This window comes from Diabrotica virgifera, chromosome 4 (genome assembly GCF_917563875.1).
Source record: "Diabrotica virgifera virgifera chromosome 4, PGI_DIABVI_V3a".
Lineage (NCBI taxonomy): Eukaryota > Metazoa > Arthropoda > Insecta > Coleoptera > Chrysomelidae > Diabrotica > Diabrotica virgifera.
In genome coordinates this window covers 164,296,606-164,314,304 of record NC_065446.1, presented here as the reverse complement: position 1 = coordinate 164,314,304, position 17,699 = coordinate 164,296,606, and the positions used below count along the sequence as shown (strand labels likewise).

At 34.7% G+C, this 17,699-nt stretch overlaps 1 protein-coding gene across 1 annotated transcript in view; it reads left to right on the top strand.

The window, feature by feature from the left end:
- The first annotated feature begins 1,705 nt into the window (after positions 1 to 1,705).
- LOC114332329 (citron Rho-interacting kinase) overlaps positions 1,706 to 17,699 on the top strand; it is a 199,066-nt gene continuing 183,072 nt past the window's right edge. Inside the window, exon 1 of the mRNA XM_050648479.1 lies at positions 1,706 to 2,141. Coding sequence (XP_050504436.1) covers positions 1,823 to 2,141 — 319 coding nt within the window. The 5' untranslated portion in view covers positions 1,706 to 1,822. The remainder of the gene's footprint in view (positions 2,142 to 17,699) is intronic.

The following is a 17,699-nucleotide window of genomic DNA, read 5'->3' as shown; positions in this document are numbered from 1 at the left end:
ATCCACTTGTACTCTCCGGTTCATTCGCTTTATACTTAATATCTTACATAAAGCCAAGTTGGTTTCTGATGCCTCCTTTATTTCTTCCTCTGTGAATCTTTTGTTAACTCCCCTTACTATACCCCTACAAGAAATCTGATGAAATGGAATGAACACGTCATACCCTAGGGCTTCCCAATCTTTCCTCACAACGAAATCGTTGGCTGCTTTTCTAGTGGCAAATAATACCCCTATCCTGTTTTTACCTTTTCTACTGATTTTCGTGATGTCTTTAATTTTTAAAACAGAAATAGATTTAGCTATACTTAACACGTGGTAATCTCCAATATTTTTATCCTGACCCTGTACAAATACTTCATAAGGACCTATGTCGGTCTCCGAAAATAGTATTTGTTTTTTTCCTTTAAGACTTTTCTGAATAATTGGAGGTTGAGATTGACATTCATGTTGGTTGATTTTATTAGGAGGGTCAGGTGGTGGAGGAGGATCGGGAGGAACTTCTTCCTCCATCTTATGCGGCAGATTGACGAATTTAAAATCTATGCCAGTCGATGCAAATTAGAAATTAACAGGGAAATATAGATAGTTTTGGCCCTTACCCTTTGGATGAGTCGTCCGTTCACCTCGAACGATAATCACAGATTTGTCTATTTTAGTTTTCTTCCAAAAAATCAAATGTCAAACACAACAAAATTCACAACAGATATTCACTGCGAAAAGAAGCCGAGGCTGTTCATCCCAGCGGACCTCGACTTCTTATCAACGATAAATAAAAAATTAACAAGAATTAACAACTGTTTTCACACTAAATTAGGTTTGATGAGGTTTTTTTAGCAAAAATTAAAAACTGTCAACTGTGACGTTTTCTAAATTACTAATTCTCTATTTAAATGTTTGTTTTTAAAATATGTACACTTCGCATCATATAAAACTGGTACACTTTTATTCCCAATGTAAACCTGTGTTCAGACTGACAATTAGTGTTCGTGAATCACTTCGTTGTTGCCATCACAGATAACGGAATTGCACCAAATCTAAATACAAAAAAATAACGTTTAAAATGTATATTTCGAATTATAATACATATATTTAAATTACACACTTGTTCACTGTAAAAGTTATTAATTTTGTATTAATTTCAAATTTAATTTTTAATTTTTCCAGTGTGTTTTATTTATTCTACACCACTTAATGCAGTTTTGTCCTACAGGTTACGAGAAACCAATCACACCTCTCGATTTGACATTAAACATCATAATAAATAATTTAAAGTCATGTCAAGATTTATCTATCATTAATTTTGAATTGAAATATTTTCATAAATTATAATAAAACACGAATCAATGTATGGATACTTAATTGAGATGACGGAAAATTACAATTGTTTTAGTTTTTAGTATATTAAAAAATGCGGTCTGTCGCACAGCCCCGTTTTTACCTAATTTGATATAATATTTTCGTTGAACTGGCAACGTTGCCCTAGAAATTGGAATGACACTTGTGACAAGATCAACTTACACAACTTGAAAAACACGATTTTCGGTTATAAAAGTTGTACCAGTTTTTTTTGACGCGAAGTGTACCAATAAATTAAATTTACACCACACCCTCTTAATAATTTACACCTAGTACTGCACTGTGGTATTGCTGCTTTACAATTTGGCAACACCGTCTGTCACTGTCACTCTGTCAGTTAAACAGTTTACAGTTTAATTTCAAATCAAAAATATACATCAGGTCAACGGTTTTATAACAATACTTGTTCAGCCGTATTAAAAAATGTGTTAAACTGTATAAAAAGTTGATATATTAGTTTGTTAAAATGGAGCACCACAAAGACCCTATAAGTGTTCGTATTGCCAGAATAAACTCAGAAATTTTAGGAACTGCAACCAAAGTAAATGAACCAAACCTGTTATCACGAGAGGCTCTTTTGGATGTGTTGCAAGCTTTGTATGAAGAATGCTGTTTAGAAAGTCTTCAGAAGTATGATACTAATATAGAGCAGTTTGTAGAAAAGTACAAAGAAACTATTAAACACGTTAAAAGACTGAGAGTAAACATCACTGATTTTGAAATAAAAAATGTTATTGGAAGGGGACATTTTGGAGAAGTACATCTAGTAAAAGAGAAGCAAACAGGTAAATATGTTGATCATTAATAATGTTATGGAAATAAGTTGTATACAAACAAGTTTAAAAAAGAAATATCCCACACAGTCCTTCCCATCCATTTCTGCTTTTCTTTTAATAGGAATAATGATTGGTGCAGTCGAACCCACTTATTAGAATACTGGTTATAGGAATATCCCATTTTATATATAGAGAGCTTTGAAACAGACCATTAGGCCCAGAGCTCGGTTATTTCTTTCCATTTTTTTCTGTTGAGTGATGTGGTTCTCCACTCCAATTCTGGACATTCTTTTCTTCCAAATCTGCTATAACAGCTTGTCGCCATCGCCTTCTAAGTCTCCCTTTCTTTTTCTTATTCTACTCATAATGTGTTGTAGTTCTTTTTCACTGGTTGCTATATCATCCACATAGGCCATAATTTGATGTCCTTTATACATTATATCACCTTTACGGTTCATATTACTGTCTCTGACTATTTTCTCAAGCACTATATTGAACAGTAAAGTTGATAGGGGGTCTCCTTGCCTCATCTGGGTTTGATGGTGACATCTTCAGATACCTGGTCTTTAACTCTCACATCACTTGTTCTTGTCAATCTTTACTAGGTTAATTAATATTAGGATTTTTATTTGGATCAAAATGTATCATCCAATCTCTATTATTAGACACATGTCTACTAGCACAACTATCAAGATACAAATCTTTACAATTTGAAGAACTTACAAACATAGTAGTAGTCCAGGCTGTATCGTCGCCATTAGGTAAATTATTCTGATTCAATTGTTTTTGCACAGACTTACTCAAAACACGGTCCTTATAACAAATCCACAGGGTGCCAGGCGGTACCGTGGATGAAAAATTGTTAAACAATTTTTTTTAAACAAACTCACAAAAATATTTTTTTTATTTGGAACCATCTTTTTTTAAATCATTTGGATCATTCTGAGCACAAAAGGTCTGTCGTGATCCTTCTCTAAAATTGATTGTTGTCGAGTTATATGCCATTTAAAATTTGAAAAACGCAAAAACAGCCATTTTCATGGTTTATTAACTTAATTAAAAATTATTATCTTGAAAGTCAGGAAGTGACCAAATCAAATTTTAAAGTCCCCCCACAAGATCTTGAAGAAATTTTTGTCATTATTGTATTACTAAGCGGGTATTTTTAATTATGAAAAATAAGCGCTAAGTGGGTACTAGGCTGCCATCAATAGTGAGTCAATAGCAAAAGAGATGCACCATTCTGGCTGTCCAGTGGTGAATCGCACTTGCACTCACATTGATGACCGCCTCAATACGCTCTTAGCTCTCATTGTAAATAATTAAAAATAACAGCTTAGTAATAAAATAATGACAAAAATTTCTTCAGGAGCTTGTAGGGGGGGCTTTAAACTTTGATTTAGTCACTTTCTGACTTTCATAATAATAATTTTTAACCGAGTTAAGCCTTAAAAATGTTAAATTTTGCATTTTTCAAATTTTAAATCGCGTATATAACTCAATAACAATCAATTTTAGAGAAAAATCACAAGAAAACATTTTTGGTCCAAAAGACCCAAATGATCTAAAAAAAAATTTGTCTGAAGTAAAAAAATTGTTTTTGTGAATTTGTTTAAAGATAATTGTTTAAACAATTTTTTGACCACGGTACTCCTGGCACCCTGTGGATTTGTTATAAAGACCTATTTTTGAGTCAGTTTTTGCAAAAAAAAATGAATCTGAATAATTTACCCAACGGGGGGAAAGTACAGCCTGGACTACATACAGTAGCTTAATGCTAAAAGGGTCAATATCAATTGTTTGCATTTTGTTTTGTCAATATTAAATTAAAAAAAGCTGTACAAAAAAGTAAAAAATTGAGATTGGCCCTGTTAGAACAAAGCCACAGAATTTATTTATTATTATATTTTTATACAGTCGAACCTGCTTATTGTAATAGCCTCTGTGCCAAGCAAAAGTATTCCTATAACCGGTATATTCTAATAACTGATCATTGTTTGCTACTATAAATGTTTCAGGACCTCAAATTTCTATTCCTTAAACTGGGATATTCCTTTAAGAGGTATTCTAATAAGTGGGTTCGACTGTACCTGTAATTGTTTCTTTTTTGTTTTTTTTTCCTTAGCAGGCACTGAAAAACAGGAAGGAATGAAAATTATTTTGATTTGTATCCATAAAAATATGGATTTTTTCTTCGTCTTTTCCTGCTCTTCAGTGCGTGCTCAACGATAAAAAATAATATGGTTAATAAATTAATTTGTTATATTAAATGGAATTCTACAATAATGTGAGTATGAGTGTGTGTGTTACCGTAAAAACCCGATTTCAGTTAAAACCCGAATTTACTAGGAAAAACTAGTTTTAACTATGGACTTTAGACAATTCTAGTTTTAACTAGTGAAAACTAGAACTATCAAATGTTTTCAGTTAATTCAAGCAAGCAAGCATAGTGATTTAACCCAGCCTGAGAGACTTGCTCACCCCTAGAGAATGACATTCGGGTGATACAATTCATTGGGGCGAGGAGGATTAACTCCCGTAAGCAGGAATCACTCCACCCCGCTTCAATGCTCCAGACCATCCACTTACCCCCCGATAGCACTCTGATGCGCTATAGAGGCTCTCAATCAGCAAAGTGCTTATCATATGGGAGTCTTGGGTACACGGACTCCCATATGAAATCCTACCCCGATCAATGCAGGCCAGCGTGAGGCGCTCTATTCCCGCTATCTCTAGTGACTTATCTTCGATCTGTTTTGCTTGCTCGGGCGCCGAGTCCCCGCTCTGGGCTCTGTCCAGTTCGGCGACTCGGCGCTCGAGGATGTGGGCCCCTCATGCCCTTTTTTGGGTTTTGTTACTAATATTTTTTTTGTGGCTTTCGCCTATTGTTAATATTTTATTGATTTTTTTAGTGGCTGAAGCCGATTTGAAGTTTTTTGTATATTTTTTTGAGGGATGTCTGAAAATTATAAAAATCAACATTAATAAATATAATGAGATGCCAAAGGTGAGCAAGTTGTCTTCTTTTGATAGAGCTACGATTATCTAGCCTTTATTATATATTTACTAATATTTGTTGTTTGGGTCTCCTATGTTTCCATCTATGGTACACATCATACCTTAATATCTCTTGCAAGATCCGGTTTGGGTGGTCTTCTAGCTCAGCAAATTTTGTTCTGGCTTTTTCCTCCATAATATCCAGTACTCTTATTTGTTTTAGGTCTCTAAATAAGAACCGTTCGGCGACGTATCTGGGCACGTTTGCAGCTTCTCTGAGGCAGTTGTTGTGTGCCGCTTGTATCTTCTTTTTGTTACTTTGACTTATGTGACCCCATGCAAGAGATGCGTATGTAATTATTGGCAGTATAATGCTATTTATCAGTCTTAATTTTGTTTTCATAGCTAATTTGCTTCTTCTTCCTGTGAGTCCTCTTATTGCTGATCTGGCCGCTGCTGTTTTCTGGACTGTTGCGTTGACATGTGATGTGAATGTAAGACCTTGGTCCATTGTGACTCCTAAATATTTAACTTCGTTTTGCCATTCGATGGGTCTGTCTTGCAATGTTAGCTGTTCTTCTGGGTTATCTCTTCTCTTTTTGAAGATAACCGCTTGGGTCTTATCTGGATTTATTGCTATTTTCCATTGGATACTCCATTCTTCCATTGTATCCAATGCCGTCTGTAGATTTCTTACAGCTATATCTAGGTTCATGTGTTTTGCAGCAATTGCAGTGTCGTCTGCATAAAGGCTGATCAATGTTCCGGGTGTTCTTGGAACATCTGCTGTATATATGGTATACAGAAGGGGTGATAAAACTGCCCCCTGTGGTACTCCAGCTTCCGGCATTCCGTGTTCTGATAGAACTGGTCCTATCCGGACCCTGAACTTCCAGTCGCTTAGGTACGAGGAGATGAGTTTCGTCATGGCCCCGCTGTATCCATAATCTCTCATTTTGTATGTCAGTCCTTCATGCCACACTCTATCAAAGGCTTTGCTTACATCCAGAAAGGCTGCTCCCGTATATTGTTGGTCATTGAATCCAGCTACTATATATTCGGTAAGTCTTAATATTTGAAGTTCGCTGGAATGTTGAGCTCTGAATCCAAACTGTGATTCTGGGATTATGCCTAGCCTGTCTGTCTCTGATTGGAGCCTGGTTTGGATGACCCGTTCCACTATCTTACTGACTGCTGGAAGTAAGCTAATCGGCCTGTAATTTTGAGGAAATATGTGGTTCTTTCCTGGCTTGGGTATCATAATTACATGGGCTTCCTTCCATCGATTTGGGTAGAGCCTGTATCTTAGTATTGCGTTTGTTATATTTGTCAAATACACAATTGCTTTCGAGGGAAGATACTTCAGAGCTCTGTTAGTGATTTCGTCTGGACCAGGTGCTTTCTTTGGTGAACTTTTTCGAATCAGTTCACTTATTTCTCTTGGTGATGTGGGATTTATTATTTCTTCTTGTTCTTCGGGCGTTTCTAGTTCTGTTTCTTCGACTTCTTCGATAAAGTCTATATCTTCGTCTTGGTGATAATTCAGTGTACACTCTCTTTCAAGTGTCCTTCTCATCACCTCAGCTTTATCTTCTTCTGTGTAGACGATCCCATTTTCTCCATGTAGTGGGGGAATGGGTTTTCTATCGTTTCTTAAAGTTCTTTGGAGCCTCCATATTTCTTGCATATTTTGGCTCCTTTCCTCCATTTCTTTTATGTAGTTTTCCCACTTTTGGCTTCTATGGTCTATTAGTGCCTGTTTGACTTGTCGATTCAGTCGATTTGCCCTATTTTTATCTTCCTGGTTTCTCGTTCTTCTGGCTCTCTTTTTGGCTCTGTTCTTTTCCCTTATCATTTCTTTTATTTCCTGATTTATGTCTCTAAATCTTCCCATATGAATTTCATATTCTTCTTCAGTAGTGCTATTTCTTAGTGCTTCTTTTATGATGTTTTCGAGCTCTAGGACTTTTTCCTCTATTTCTTGTGGATTGTCAATTGTAGGAATGTTTCCAATTCCTATGCTCACTAGGCGTTTGAAGTTAGACCACTTGGTTTTCTTTCTTTTCTTTGTTGTTCTGTTATCTTCTTCCCATGTACCTATTTCTATGAGTATGGGGTTGTGGTCTGCTGATCCTTCGTTTAAGGTTCGGATGTCTGTTTGTAGTCCTAGGCTTTTGGCCACTACTATATCTAAATGGGTTGGTAGAGCATTTCCAGGAAAGTATGTTGGTTCGATGGGCCCAATCACCATGGTGTCTTCGTTGTTCACTAGATAATTATTCAGTATTCTACCGTTTCTGTTTGTAGCTCTATCGTTCCAGTTAGGGGATCGGGCGTTTAGGTCTCCTATTATTATGGACGGTTCTTCGGCGTTCAGGAACGTATTCAGGTCGTCGTCGTTTAGAGGATCTGTTGGCCTTACATATGCTGAAGTGATCCTTATTTCACCTTGTCTCATCTGGACTTTTATTGTTGTTGCTTCCATAGTGTTTAGTGGTGGCGTATGTTGTAATGTATGATTTATTCCTTTTCTCACTAGGATAGCAGTTCCTCCTGAATTTGCTCTGTGGTCGTTCCTGTAGATGTCGTATCCTGGAAACTTGATATTGATGGTATGAGTTAGTTTAGTTTCTTGCAATGCTACGACATCCATTTCATATCTATTTATTAATTCGTCCAGCACGTTTGTATTAGTTCTTATGCCGCCTGAATTCCAGGAGCCTATCTTCAGGTATCCCCTAGTTTCGTGCCTTAGTTCAGTGCTATTTTTACATTTTTAATCGCTTCACTTACCGTTTTTATGACTAGCTCTTCTATCATCGTGGCCAGTCCTTTTTGTTGTTCTTTTGAAATTAATATGGTCGAATCTGTTGTTGGGTTTTGTGTTGGTTTGGTGATTTGGGCGTACGATTGCCCATTGTTTCTTTTAGGTTGTTGTGTTCTGTTTTCTATTGTTATTTGTCTGGGTCTTCCCCAGGCAGGTATCTTTGGGCATCCTCTATAACTTGCCGGGTGTTGCCCTTGGCAATTAGCACATTTTGCTTTTTGTTCTGCTGGAATTTGGCAGAATTTACTCTTGTGATTTTCTCCGCACTTTACGCACCTAGCGTCTTTGAAGCATGCATTTTGGGCGTGGTGGAAGCCCTGGCAATTAAAACATTGAGTTGGTCCGTTGCTCTTTCTTAGATCTTCTATTACTACTCTCATGTACATAAGGTTGGTAATTTTCTTGGCTTTGGGTACGTCTTCTTTTTCCACTGTAATTATAAACATTGGCAGAGATTTTTTGTCTGCCTTCCTAGACTTCATGTTTGTTACGTTAATTGTATTTATTTCATGTTTATTTAATAGTTCCGTTTGTATATCTATAGGTTTTGTATTTGAGGGAAGTCCTCTAATAACCATTTTAGGCTTGATATCTTCGTCTAATGGGAAGGCGATCCACTGAATTTTGATTTCTTTGTTATAATCTTCCAAGATATGGGTAAATTTTCTATAATCTTCAGGGCATTTTGTTTGAATGAGTGTTTCTCTTCCGTTTTTGGAGATTTTATTGTCTGTGTATATCTTTTGAGTTTCAGCAATTTTCAATATTGTTTCTGTTTCGTTTACTGTTTGTAGTTTTATGACGGGTGGTTTTGGTTTGGACCTGTTTATAGTGCTTTCTTGATTGTTTTGTTCGGTGATAAGGATATTATCAATTTCGCTTGTTTCCATTGTCTCTTCCCTGCCTTTATTCGGTAGGGAAGGAAATAGTTCTTGTACCTTAGATGTTGATGGCACGCTGTTGTCTTTTCCGACCTTTTTTGGCAGAGAAGGGAAATCTTCATTTGTTTTTGTTGTGGGTGTTATGGGTAAATTTTTTGTATTTGCGATGTTATTATTAGTATCTTCAATTTTTTTCTTTGGGATTGCTGTCATCGATTTTTTTTCATTTATTTGTATATCGGTTGTCTGGTTTTCGTTTTTAAGTTCGTCGAATCTTTTATCTATAGTTTCGATTACTTTTTCTTGAGAGTTTATTATTGTATTTTGTAGTCCATTGATTTTTTCATTCAATTGATGGATTTGGTTTCTGAGTTTTTTAATTTCTTCGTCCTTTTCTTTTAGTTGCTTTTTCATTTCAGCCACTGAATCTTCATCTTCCTGGCACTCATTCGGCCTTTGACGTTTTGCTGCCTTCTTATTTTTGTTTTTAGTTTTATTTTTCTCTACTATTTCTGATTGGTGTTCTGGTTCCATGTTGTTCTGTTTTTTCTTTTCCGCTATGGCCTTAGGTGTTTTAGAAACGCCGTTTAAGGCATTGCACGTTAAATTTTCATTATTTTGATCAATATCAATATCAGAATTATCAAACAGCGGAAGATTTGAGTAAATATTTGGACTTACCTCCATCGGTCCTCTTTATAATTGTTTTTTTTAACTTACTTTTCTGCCCCACGAAATGTATACCTATTTTTGAGATATTCGATGTTGTACAAACTCGTCGGCAGCCTGTCTGATCCTTCAAAAAGGTTTAGAACTTCGAAATATTTAAAGTTTTGGAAAGAACTTTTTAAATACGTCTTTATACTTTGACAGTACTTTGACATCTGTATTCAGTTAATTCTAGTTGAGACTAAACATATTTCAGTCAAAACTAGTTTTTACTAAACTTTTCAGTAATTTCTAGATTCAACTAAAACTCGGTAAATAATTTGCTGCTCTGGTTGTTTGTAAATAATTTCTCTAAAACGTAAAATACTGGATGACAAGATCGTTAACGTAAAAAACGCAAGTCCTTTGACCATGTTGTTGTTATTGTCTTGCATCCAGACTGCTAACATTTTTCGATGTCTTGGTTAGCTCGCTCTACTGAACCTTGATTCTGGTTGTGCCTTGGTTTTCCATGAACTACTTTTGCCTTAGGCCAGTATGACATTACCGTATTTATAACTGCTTTACCGAACTCTCAGCCATTATCGGAAAGTAAAATGCATGAATGTAAAAAGTCAAGAATATATCAGTTAATTATTGATAAGCAACTTAGTCCGCCCTCTTACTTTGTAATAGTCTCAACAAAACAAATTTTGTTAAATGATCTTGATAAACATAATATCCTCTGTGATCCTCTTGTGATTGCATATCGATCAAATCTACCTAACAGCGACTATTCATTTCTGAATGCAATATAGGTTTCGACACAAGACCCCTCTTCGCTTTACTCTTCTTTCATTGGCAGGTCTCACAAATTGATATAAAATTATTGAACATACCACTTGTTATACTTTCTTTTTTTTTCTTTCGGTTTCAGTCTTCAACCTATCCCAACTTATATGACCAATAGCAACGTGGGCTGCTTCAATTATGTCAAAAATGTCTTCAGCAGGTACATAATATTTGATGGGTTCAATCTAGAAGTCAACTTTTTTATTTCGCCAACTTCAACAATTCTAAATCGTTTTAGTGTTTTCTGGCAGACAGTTCCGCATCTTGTTCCCATTCAGGCATTAATTGATTATACATGCTTTGGTCACAACATTGTAGTGACTTTCTTTCTTCTCGGTCTGTTCCTTTTGTAAGATCTTTTCCAAAAAACGTTCTTTTCAAGTTCTTATATCTCTGCTCCCAACCTGATCTTCAACATTACCACTCATGGTGAATAATACACAGTAGTGTAATAATGGTAATATCACCTGGTGAGAACAATAGTGACGAAACTTCAAAATGAACATTTAGAGATAATCAATCGTATTTGAAGTTTTTTTTCAATTCAATTCAATTCAGTTTATTGATGTCAATATACAAAGTATTTACATAAGTCAAAGTCTGTTAAAATGCATCATTGAAATACATTGGCAAGCTAACACTTAATAAGTAAAATCTATAAAATTTTATCACCTAGTCTAAATACTTAACACAAAGTTAGAATATTAGCATAAAAACACAAGAGCACACAGAACATTTAAGAGAGCTGTAGGACTATCACAACAGGGTAGCCCCGAGATATTCCTTCTGAGAATAGTAAGCACCCACCAAAAGAAGTTCTTTGATTTTTATTTTATATGTATCTAAGGGCAGTTCTCGAATTATTAGGGGTAATTTGGACGGCGTTATGCATAACTCGACCAAGCGCCATTTCTTTAATATCGAGATAACAGCGGATTCTGGTGACACATAGCTAAAACTATCTTGGAAAAAATCCCTGTTATTGTCACGTTAACGGTTACTAAGAAAAACAAAATTAAACTAAGCGACATTAATCCACTTACCATTAAGTGACCATTAAGCAACCAAGAAACGAAAAACTTTGAAGCCATTTATCTCAAAACTATGTTTTGGTGCTTGGTCGAATTATGCATAACGCCGTCCATTTATTAAAGAAATGTATAGCCAGACATGATGGGCCATCTCTGCACCTCTCCAGCCTACGAAACTTTGGGGCAAGGTTCCCTCTAAAGCGTGTGTTAATATTATGAATCTGTTCATGAGTCTGGAATTTATGCATATTGCATTTTACATATATAAGATTATCATATATATACTGGCAAGGTAATGTTAATATTTTCCAATCTATAAAAACTTGTCTGCAATTGGCTCTATATGGCAAGCCTGCGACAATGCGAATGGCCCTTCTCTGCAGTCTTCATACATCCTTCGCTCCTGCACTATGGCCCCATGCGAGAATAGCATAGGAGATATGTGAGTGACACAAAGAAAAATATGCCTGCTTTAGTATGGAAGCGGAAACACAGGATGAAAGTCCACGAAGCAAAAATGTATTTGATGATAGCTTTGCTACTAAAGAGGTGGTATGAGCATCCCATATCAGTCCAGGGTCCAGCAGAACACCAAGAAATTTAGCACAGGATGCATTGTCCAGTACATCAGGAATATTTCTAGTTGAAAAAAGTAAGGACTGTGTTTTGGTTGTATTGAGAAACAGATATTAGAATGGAACCATTGTTCTGCCCCCGACACTGAACCCCACGAACTCCCCACTGCTGTTACCAAATCCTTACTGCAGGATGAGATTGTTGTGTCATCTGCAAAGAGAGTGAAATGCGCAGTTTGACATGAAAGTGGTAAATCATTGATGTATATCAAGAATAATAAGGGACCCAACACAGAGCCCTGAGGAACTCCTATGCGCAAGCATCCTCTCTCCGATTCAACACCTGCAAATCTCACCCTCTGGCAGCGGTCCGTCAAATAATTTTTTTAATGAAACTGCTAAACCGTATAACTGACTTATAGGTAATCATTTTGCAAAATTTTTCTAATAATGTGCTTTCTAGATATGTAAACCAATTAGTAGAAGTAATTTTATTTGAAGAAAAGATTAATATTGTATGTATTTTTGATTTTTTTTCTGCGTTACGCCATTATTGCATTATCGAAGATGTTTAATTTGATGTTTCGCCACTATACTTTAATACTACTATACTATAACAGTTTAGTTTCTGTTTTAAATAATTAAAAAATTTACTTTTAAAAATAAATTAAACGCATCAAATAAAATATTTTATTGTACACACCAGTTATGCGCAAAATGAAACTAAGTACAATAGAAAAATAACAAAATAAGATTTTAAGTAATAATTATGAAATCGATAAACATGATAAAAGATAAAAAGTAAGCAAAAGAACTATTAATAGTAAAATTAAATTCATAATTTCACTCACGTATGTTTCGTATTTCAAACTACTAAAGAAATTATTGTGGGTAGAAGGAATTGATTTATTTTGTAAGACTTCTTTTTAGAAATGAATATTGGTTCTCGATATTGTGGAATTAAACAATACTGATCCAAAGTGGATAGACGCTTTCTTGATTTGCTATTTCTAAGTACCTAAGAACGATTGAAACTGAGTTTCTCTGTAAGAAGTTTTATAAAAAAAACACAAATGCAAAAACGACCACACAGACAAAAGTGCTCATTCGCCACTATTGCACATTGTACTACTATCTTTAATAAAATATCTAATATTTCAAATACATGCAGGCACGGCATAATTACAGATTCGCCAGTATTGATATAAAGTTTGGTGTGCTTTCGTCGTTAATGCATCAAAATATTTGACAAATTCACAATACCATAAAGACTTGTAGCCCTCTAGTAATAAGGAAATTAAATAATTGTTAGCCGATATTGCACATAAAAGAGGGCATATTTAGATGTCGATTGATGGACTTAACTCAAAAACGTTAAAATTTTCAAGTTTCGCCACTATTGTTCTCACTAGGCGATATAACCAATAAAAACGATGCAGAAAAATCAACAGTTGCACACACTGGTTTGTTACCGTTTATAACCCTACCTCGAAAACACGAAATCGTATTTGTCTGTTCTCACAACGATTTTAACTGGTATTCGCTAGCAATTCAAGTAAAAACTAGTTTAAACTGGTGTAAACTCTAAATGAAATTTGTTTGGGATTTCTAGTTTTAACTGAATTTATCAGTCAAATCTCGTTTTTCCTAGTAAATTCGGGTTTTAACGGTAACATGTGTATTTTAATGATAAATAAAAAATCGTAACTGTCAATCATTTTTATTCCAAAATTAATGCATTATGACTAAAAAAAATGTTGTTTATTCACTTATACATGGGCTATATTTTATCGTATTGTCAAGGTAATGAGCCCTAAGGTGAAACAAAGTGTCTGCACCTCCAGTGTCTTTTACTTCAGTACCTCCAGTGTCGGACCGCAAACCAATGCGAGATATTTTTTATAAAGGGCACTCAAAGCATTCATCTTCAACTCTTATTCAATCTTTTCTTCTAACGAAATTGTGTAAGTAATACACAATATTTTACAACATCATCTGCTAATTTTGTTTCCACATCTAGTACCCAGTGAAGAATGGGCCATTTATTTGCTTAAACTCTAAAGCATCCACATCCAAAAGTGGTTTCGATGTTATCCATTGGAAAACTGATTTAATGCAGCGATTTATAAATCGTAGTGGAAGTACGCTCTAGATTTTATGCAACATGCATTTTTTTTAGCTGTGACTAAAAATAGCTAGTGGAGGGCTAGCCTCATCGTTGATTAGGATTGTTATTCATATGTTGTATGTTTCTGATAATGAATCTGTCAAAATATTCTCAAGCCGAGCCCAGTGCCGGTTTATGCACTGGGCGCTTGGAGCGGGCGCCCAGGGGCCCGGACCCCGGAGGGGCCCGTACGGACCCCTTCCTTTTATTAATAAAAAAAGTAAAGTCCGCTAAATAATCTACGTATTTTCCAAAATGGATAAAAAAACGACGAAATACCTGCGATTTAGAAATGGTCTGATTTTAAGACTGATGACTTTATAAAAACTGCGAACTTTTAAACCAAAAAGTGATGTCTTAGAACGTTATAAAAACATGTTTGAAGATGTAGAAAAAGCTTATTATAGAAGATTACATAAAAGCAACTTTTATAGATGAAAACCCAATGGAGGCAAAGAAACGAGAGATTGGCTAATATACGGCGCAAGTGTTAAAGCTGTTTATTGTTACCCATGCAAATTATTTTCAATTGAAAAAATAGTTTAACTGAGTTTGGATGGACCCACTGGAAACATTTGAATATTTTGCTCAAATCTCACGAAGAAAGTAAATTTCATCTGAACTCTATGGTTACATTAATATCAAGATCATCATTGATTGGAGTTATAGACGCTGTCTTGAAAGAGCAAGTAAAATGCGAAGCTAACTATTGGATAAACGTCCTAAGAAGAGTTGTTGTCAATACTAAATGACTTGCTTCTCAAGGACTAGCTTTCCGTTGATGCAATGTATATGCTAGCTGTCTCACCAAATTTGCAATGAATTTTTGGAAGTAATGAAATCAAAGCTTGTAGAAACTTTTGACGCTGTAAATGCTTTAGTTAAAAACTAGGGATCCATCAAACCTATTTTTTCCAGTTAAGCAATAACAGAGACGAAAAATTAGCAATTAAAAATGAAGCCAAGACACTGCAGAATAAAATCTTTGAGACAGCTCTATTGACACTGATTTTGACAAAAACTTTGGAACGAGTTAATGCAAAAGCAATACGTGAACGTGAAGAAACTGTGGACTTAAACGTGTCAATTGGAGTAGAAATAATGACTAATGACAATCTATTTTGAGATTTGTTGGAGACGTAAGAAATATGTCAAGCGAAATTGAACTAGAAGCCAAAAAAATTTTTTTTTTTCGAAGACGAGGATATATGCTACAAATATGTTACATCAGCTGTTAGATGATTTTCTACGCTAGATAAAGAAGCAGTCAAGACGTCAATTAATACTTTATATGTGAAATATAAAAAAATGTGTTGATGAAACCAAAGAGAACTTGCATAATGGAATTATTGTCCTTTTCATGATCATTTTTCAGTGCGTAACTAATGATAGGAAAAAGGGTAAGTCCGTGATAATACACATTTATGACATTTATTCTAACATGACATTTTAGTTAAATTTTCTCCAGTTTCTTGCATTTAACAAATAACATAAAAACAAATCAAATGCGTTTCTTGCATTTATAAAATGGTATTTTCTTTGATTTGTATAGTCTTATAAATTATACAGATTATATTTGTAATATTATTATCTAATTAAAAAAAATGTTTTTTTATTATGACGCCATCTATCGACAACTAGAATAATCACCGAACTAGAATAATTACCAAAGTAATCAACGACGTGCCTTTTTTTCTGTCATATACAATTTAATACCTTAGAAAGAAATCGAAAAACTGTGACGCACTGAAAGATGATCATGAGAAATAGAATACCCATTCTATAACATTATGCCAAAAGTTAAATAAACATTTATAAAATTTGGTATCATCCAGGATGTAAATATTATACCTAAAGGCAGTACTGTTTTTGTGACGGTACGCGCCGGTACGCCGTACCGGCACCTCTTGGTACAAAAAATTTAAAAAATCAACAAAATTATAGACAAATTCCTGAATTCTTCCCTTGCTCCCAAATAGCTTTAAAACGCCCTTATTGATGATAAATTTAAAAAGTTTTCCCGGGGGTGAACCCCCATATGAACACTCCCCAGACCCGCAGGAACATTGCGTACCGGAACCTAAGCGTACCGGAACCATTGCGTACCGGAACCTTATATTGTTACAAAAACAGCACTGCCTAAAGGTAACATTTCCCAATATTTTACCTTTACTGCGAGTTTGTTTCACGATACCATTTCTAATGCATCAGGCGAGCGGTCTTTTTCGGCTTTAAAAAGAATAAACATATATTTAACGCCAAATTTGGGTCGTGAAAATCTAGACGCATATCACTATTGTATTATAGAAAATGAAGACCTAGAGCAACTGAATTGTGATAGTATCATCTGACAGATTGCTAATGCCTAATCAAGCAAAAAAGTGATCTAATTTTTGTCATATGTATTTTTTAGAATATATTTTTTTGTTTGCCATGTGTTGTTTTGTGTAACTTTCTATTTTTTTTATACATTTTTAAATGTATTTTTTGGAATATTTTTACGTTTGCTTTTCTTCTTGTTTTCTAAAAATTGTGTATGGATTTTACGGGTATAAATACATGAATGTGTTTTCTTGTAAAAAAATCTGACAACGAATAGCAATTAAGGGGGCCCCTAAATATTCAGCGCCCAGGGCCCGAAGTTAGGTTAAACCGGCACTGAGCCGAGCTAAAGGACTATACTTAGTAATCTCCCATATAATATTTCAATTGGTGTCAAAAACTTAATCTTGAAAATTATTTAGTTGATCATTTGTTATCATTGTTGATGCATTCATTCAACACACTGTGATGGTGAAAAATATACTCAATACAGTTGTGTCTTTATTAATCACATTATGTGACTGTTTTCTGGTATGCTACTTTAGAAATCATCAAAAGTAATATTTATTAGGGCACTTGAAGTGTTTTTGTACATTGTAAAACTTATACGAGCCCCTTCCCATTTCAGTTGGCCCACCTTTGGAATTTGCAATTTATGGCAATTACCACAAACAAATGACAATCTACATATTTTTATAAGTTCGCATATTAATTATTATTGCTTTTTTTATTAATATTTATTGAAAACATTACCCCTGGGATATTTTTATTTGGTTCAAACACTAATAATAAAAAATCGCTAAATCGTGGCCTTTGATCACTTATATCAACATACATTGATTTTTTTCATAATTATCTTAAAATCAAAGCTAGCTGTGCAAAATTATATCAAAACAATTGTCAATTAATGTCAAATAGATTTTGTGATATTATAAAGCCTACTACTGTTTGTCGAGATAAAATTGTCAATGGGAATCGGTGGAGATAAAGTGATGGATGAGAACATTTTTGTTCAATCAACAATATATTTTTGAATTCTGGAAAATCCAATTCGGAAATCGCGAATATGCTTCAATTGTCACAGTATAGTGTAAGAAATATTAGAAGATACAAAACCTCAGGTTAAACCAATTAACCTCATTACCAAACCTATAAATGCAGGAAATAGAATAAACGAAGCAGATCGAAGGGAATTAAGATGCATTATAGTGAAAAAACAACGTGCAACTTATCTAGATTTAAGTGTTTTGTGAAGTAACCTCGTTGG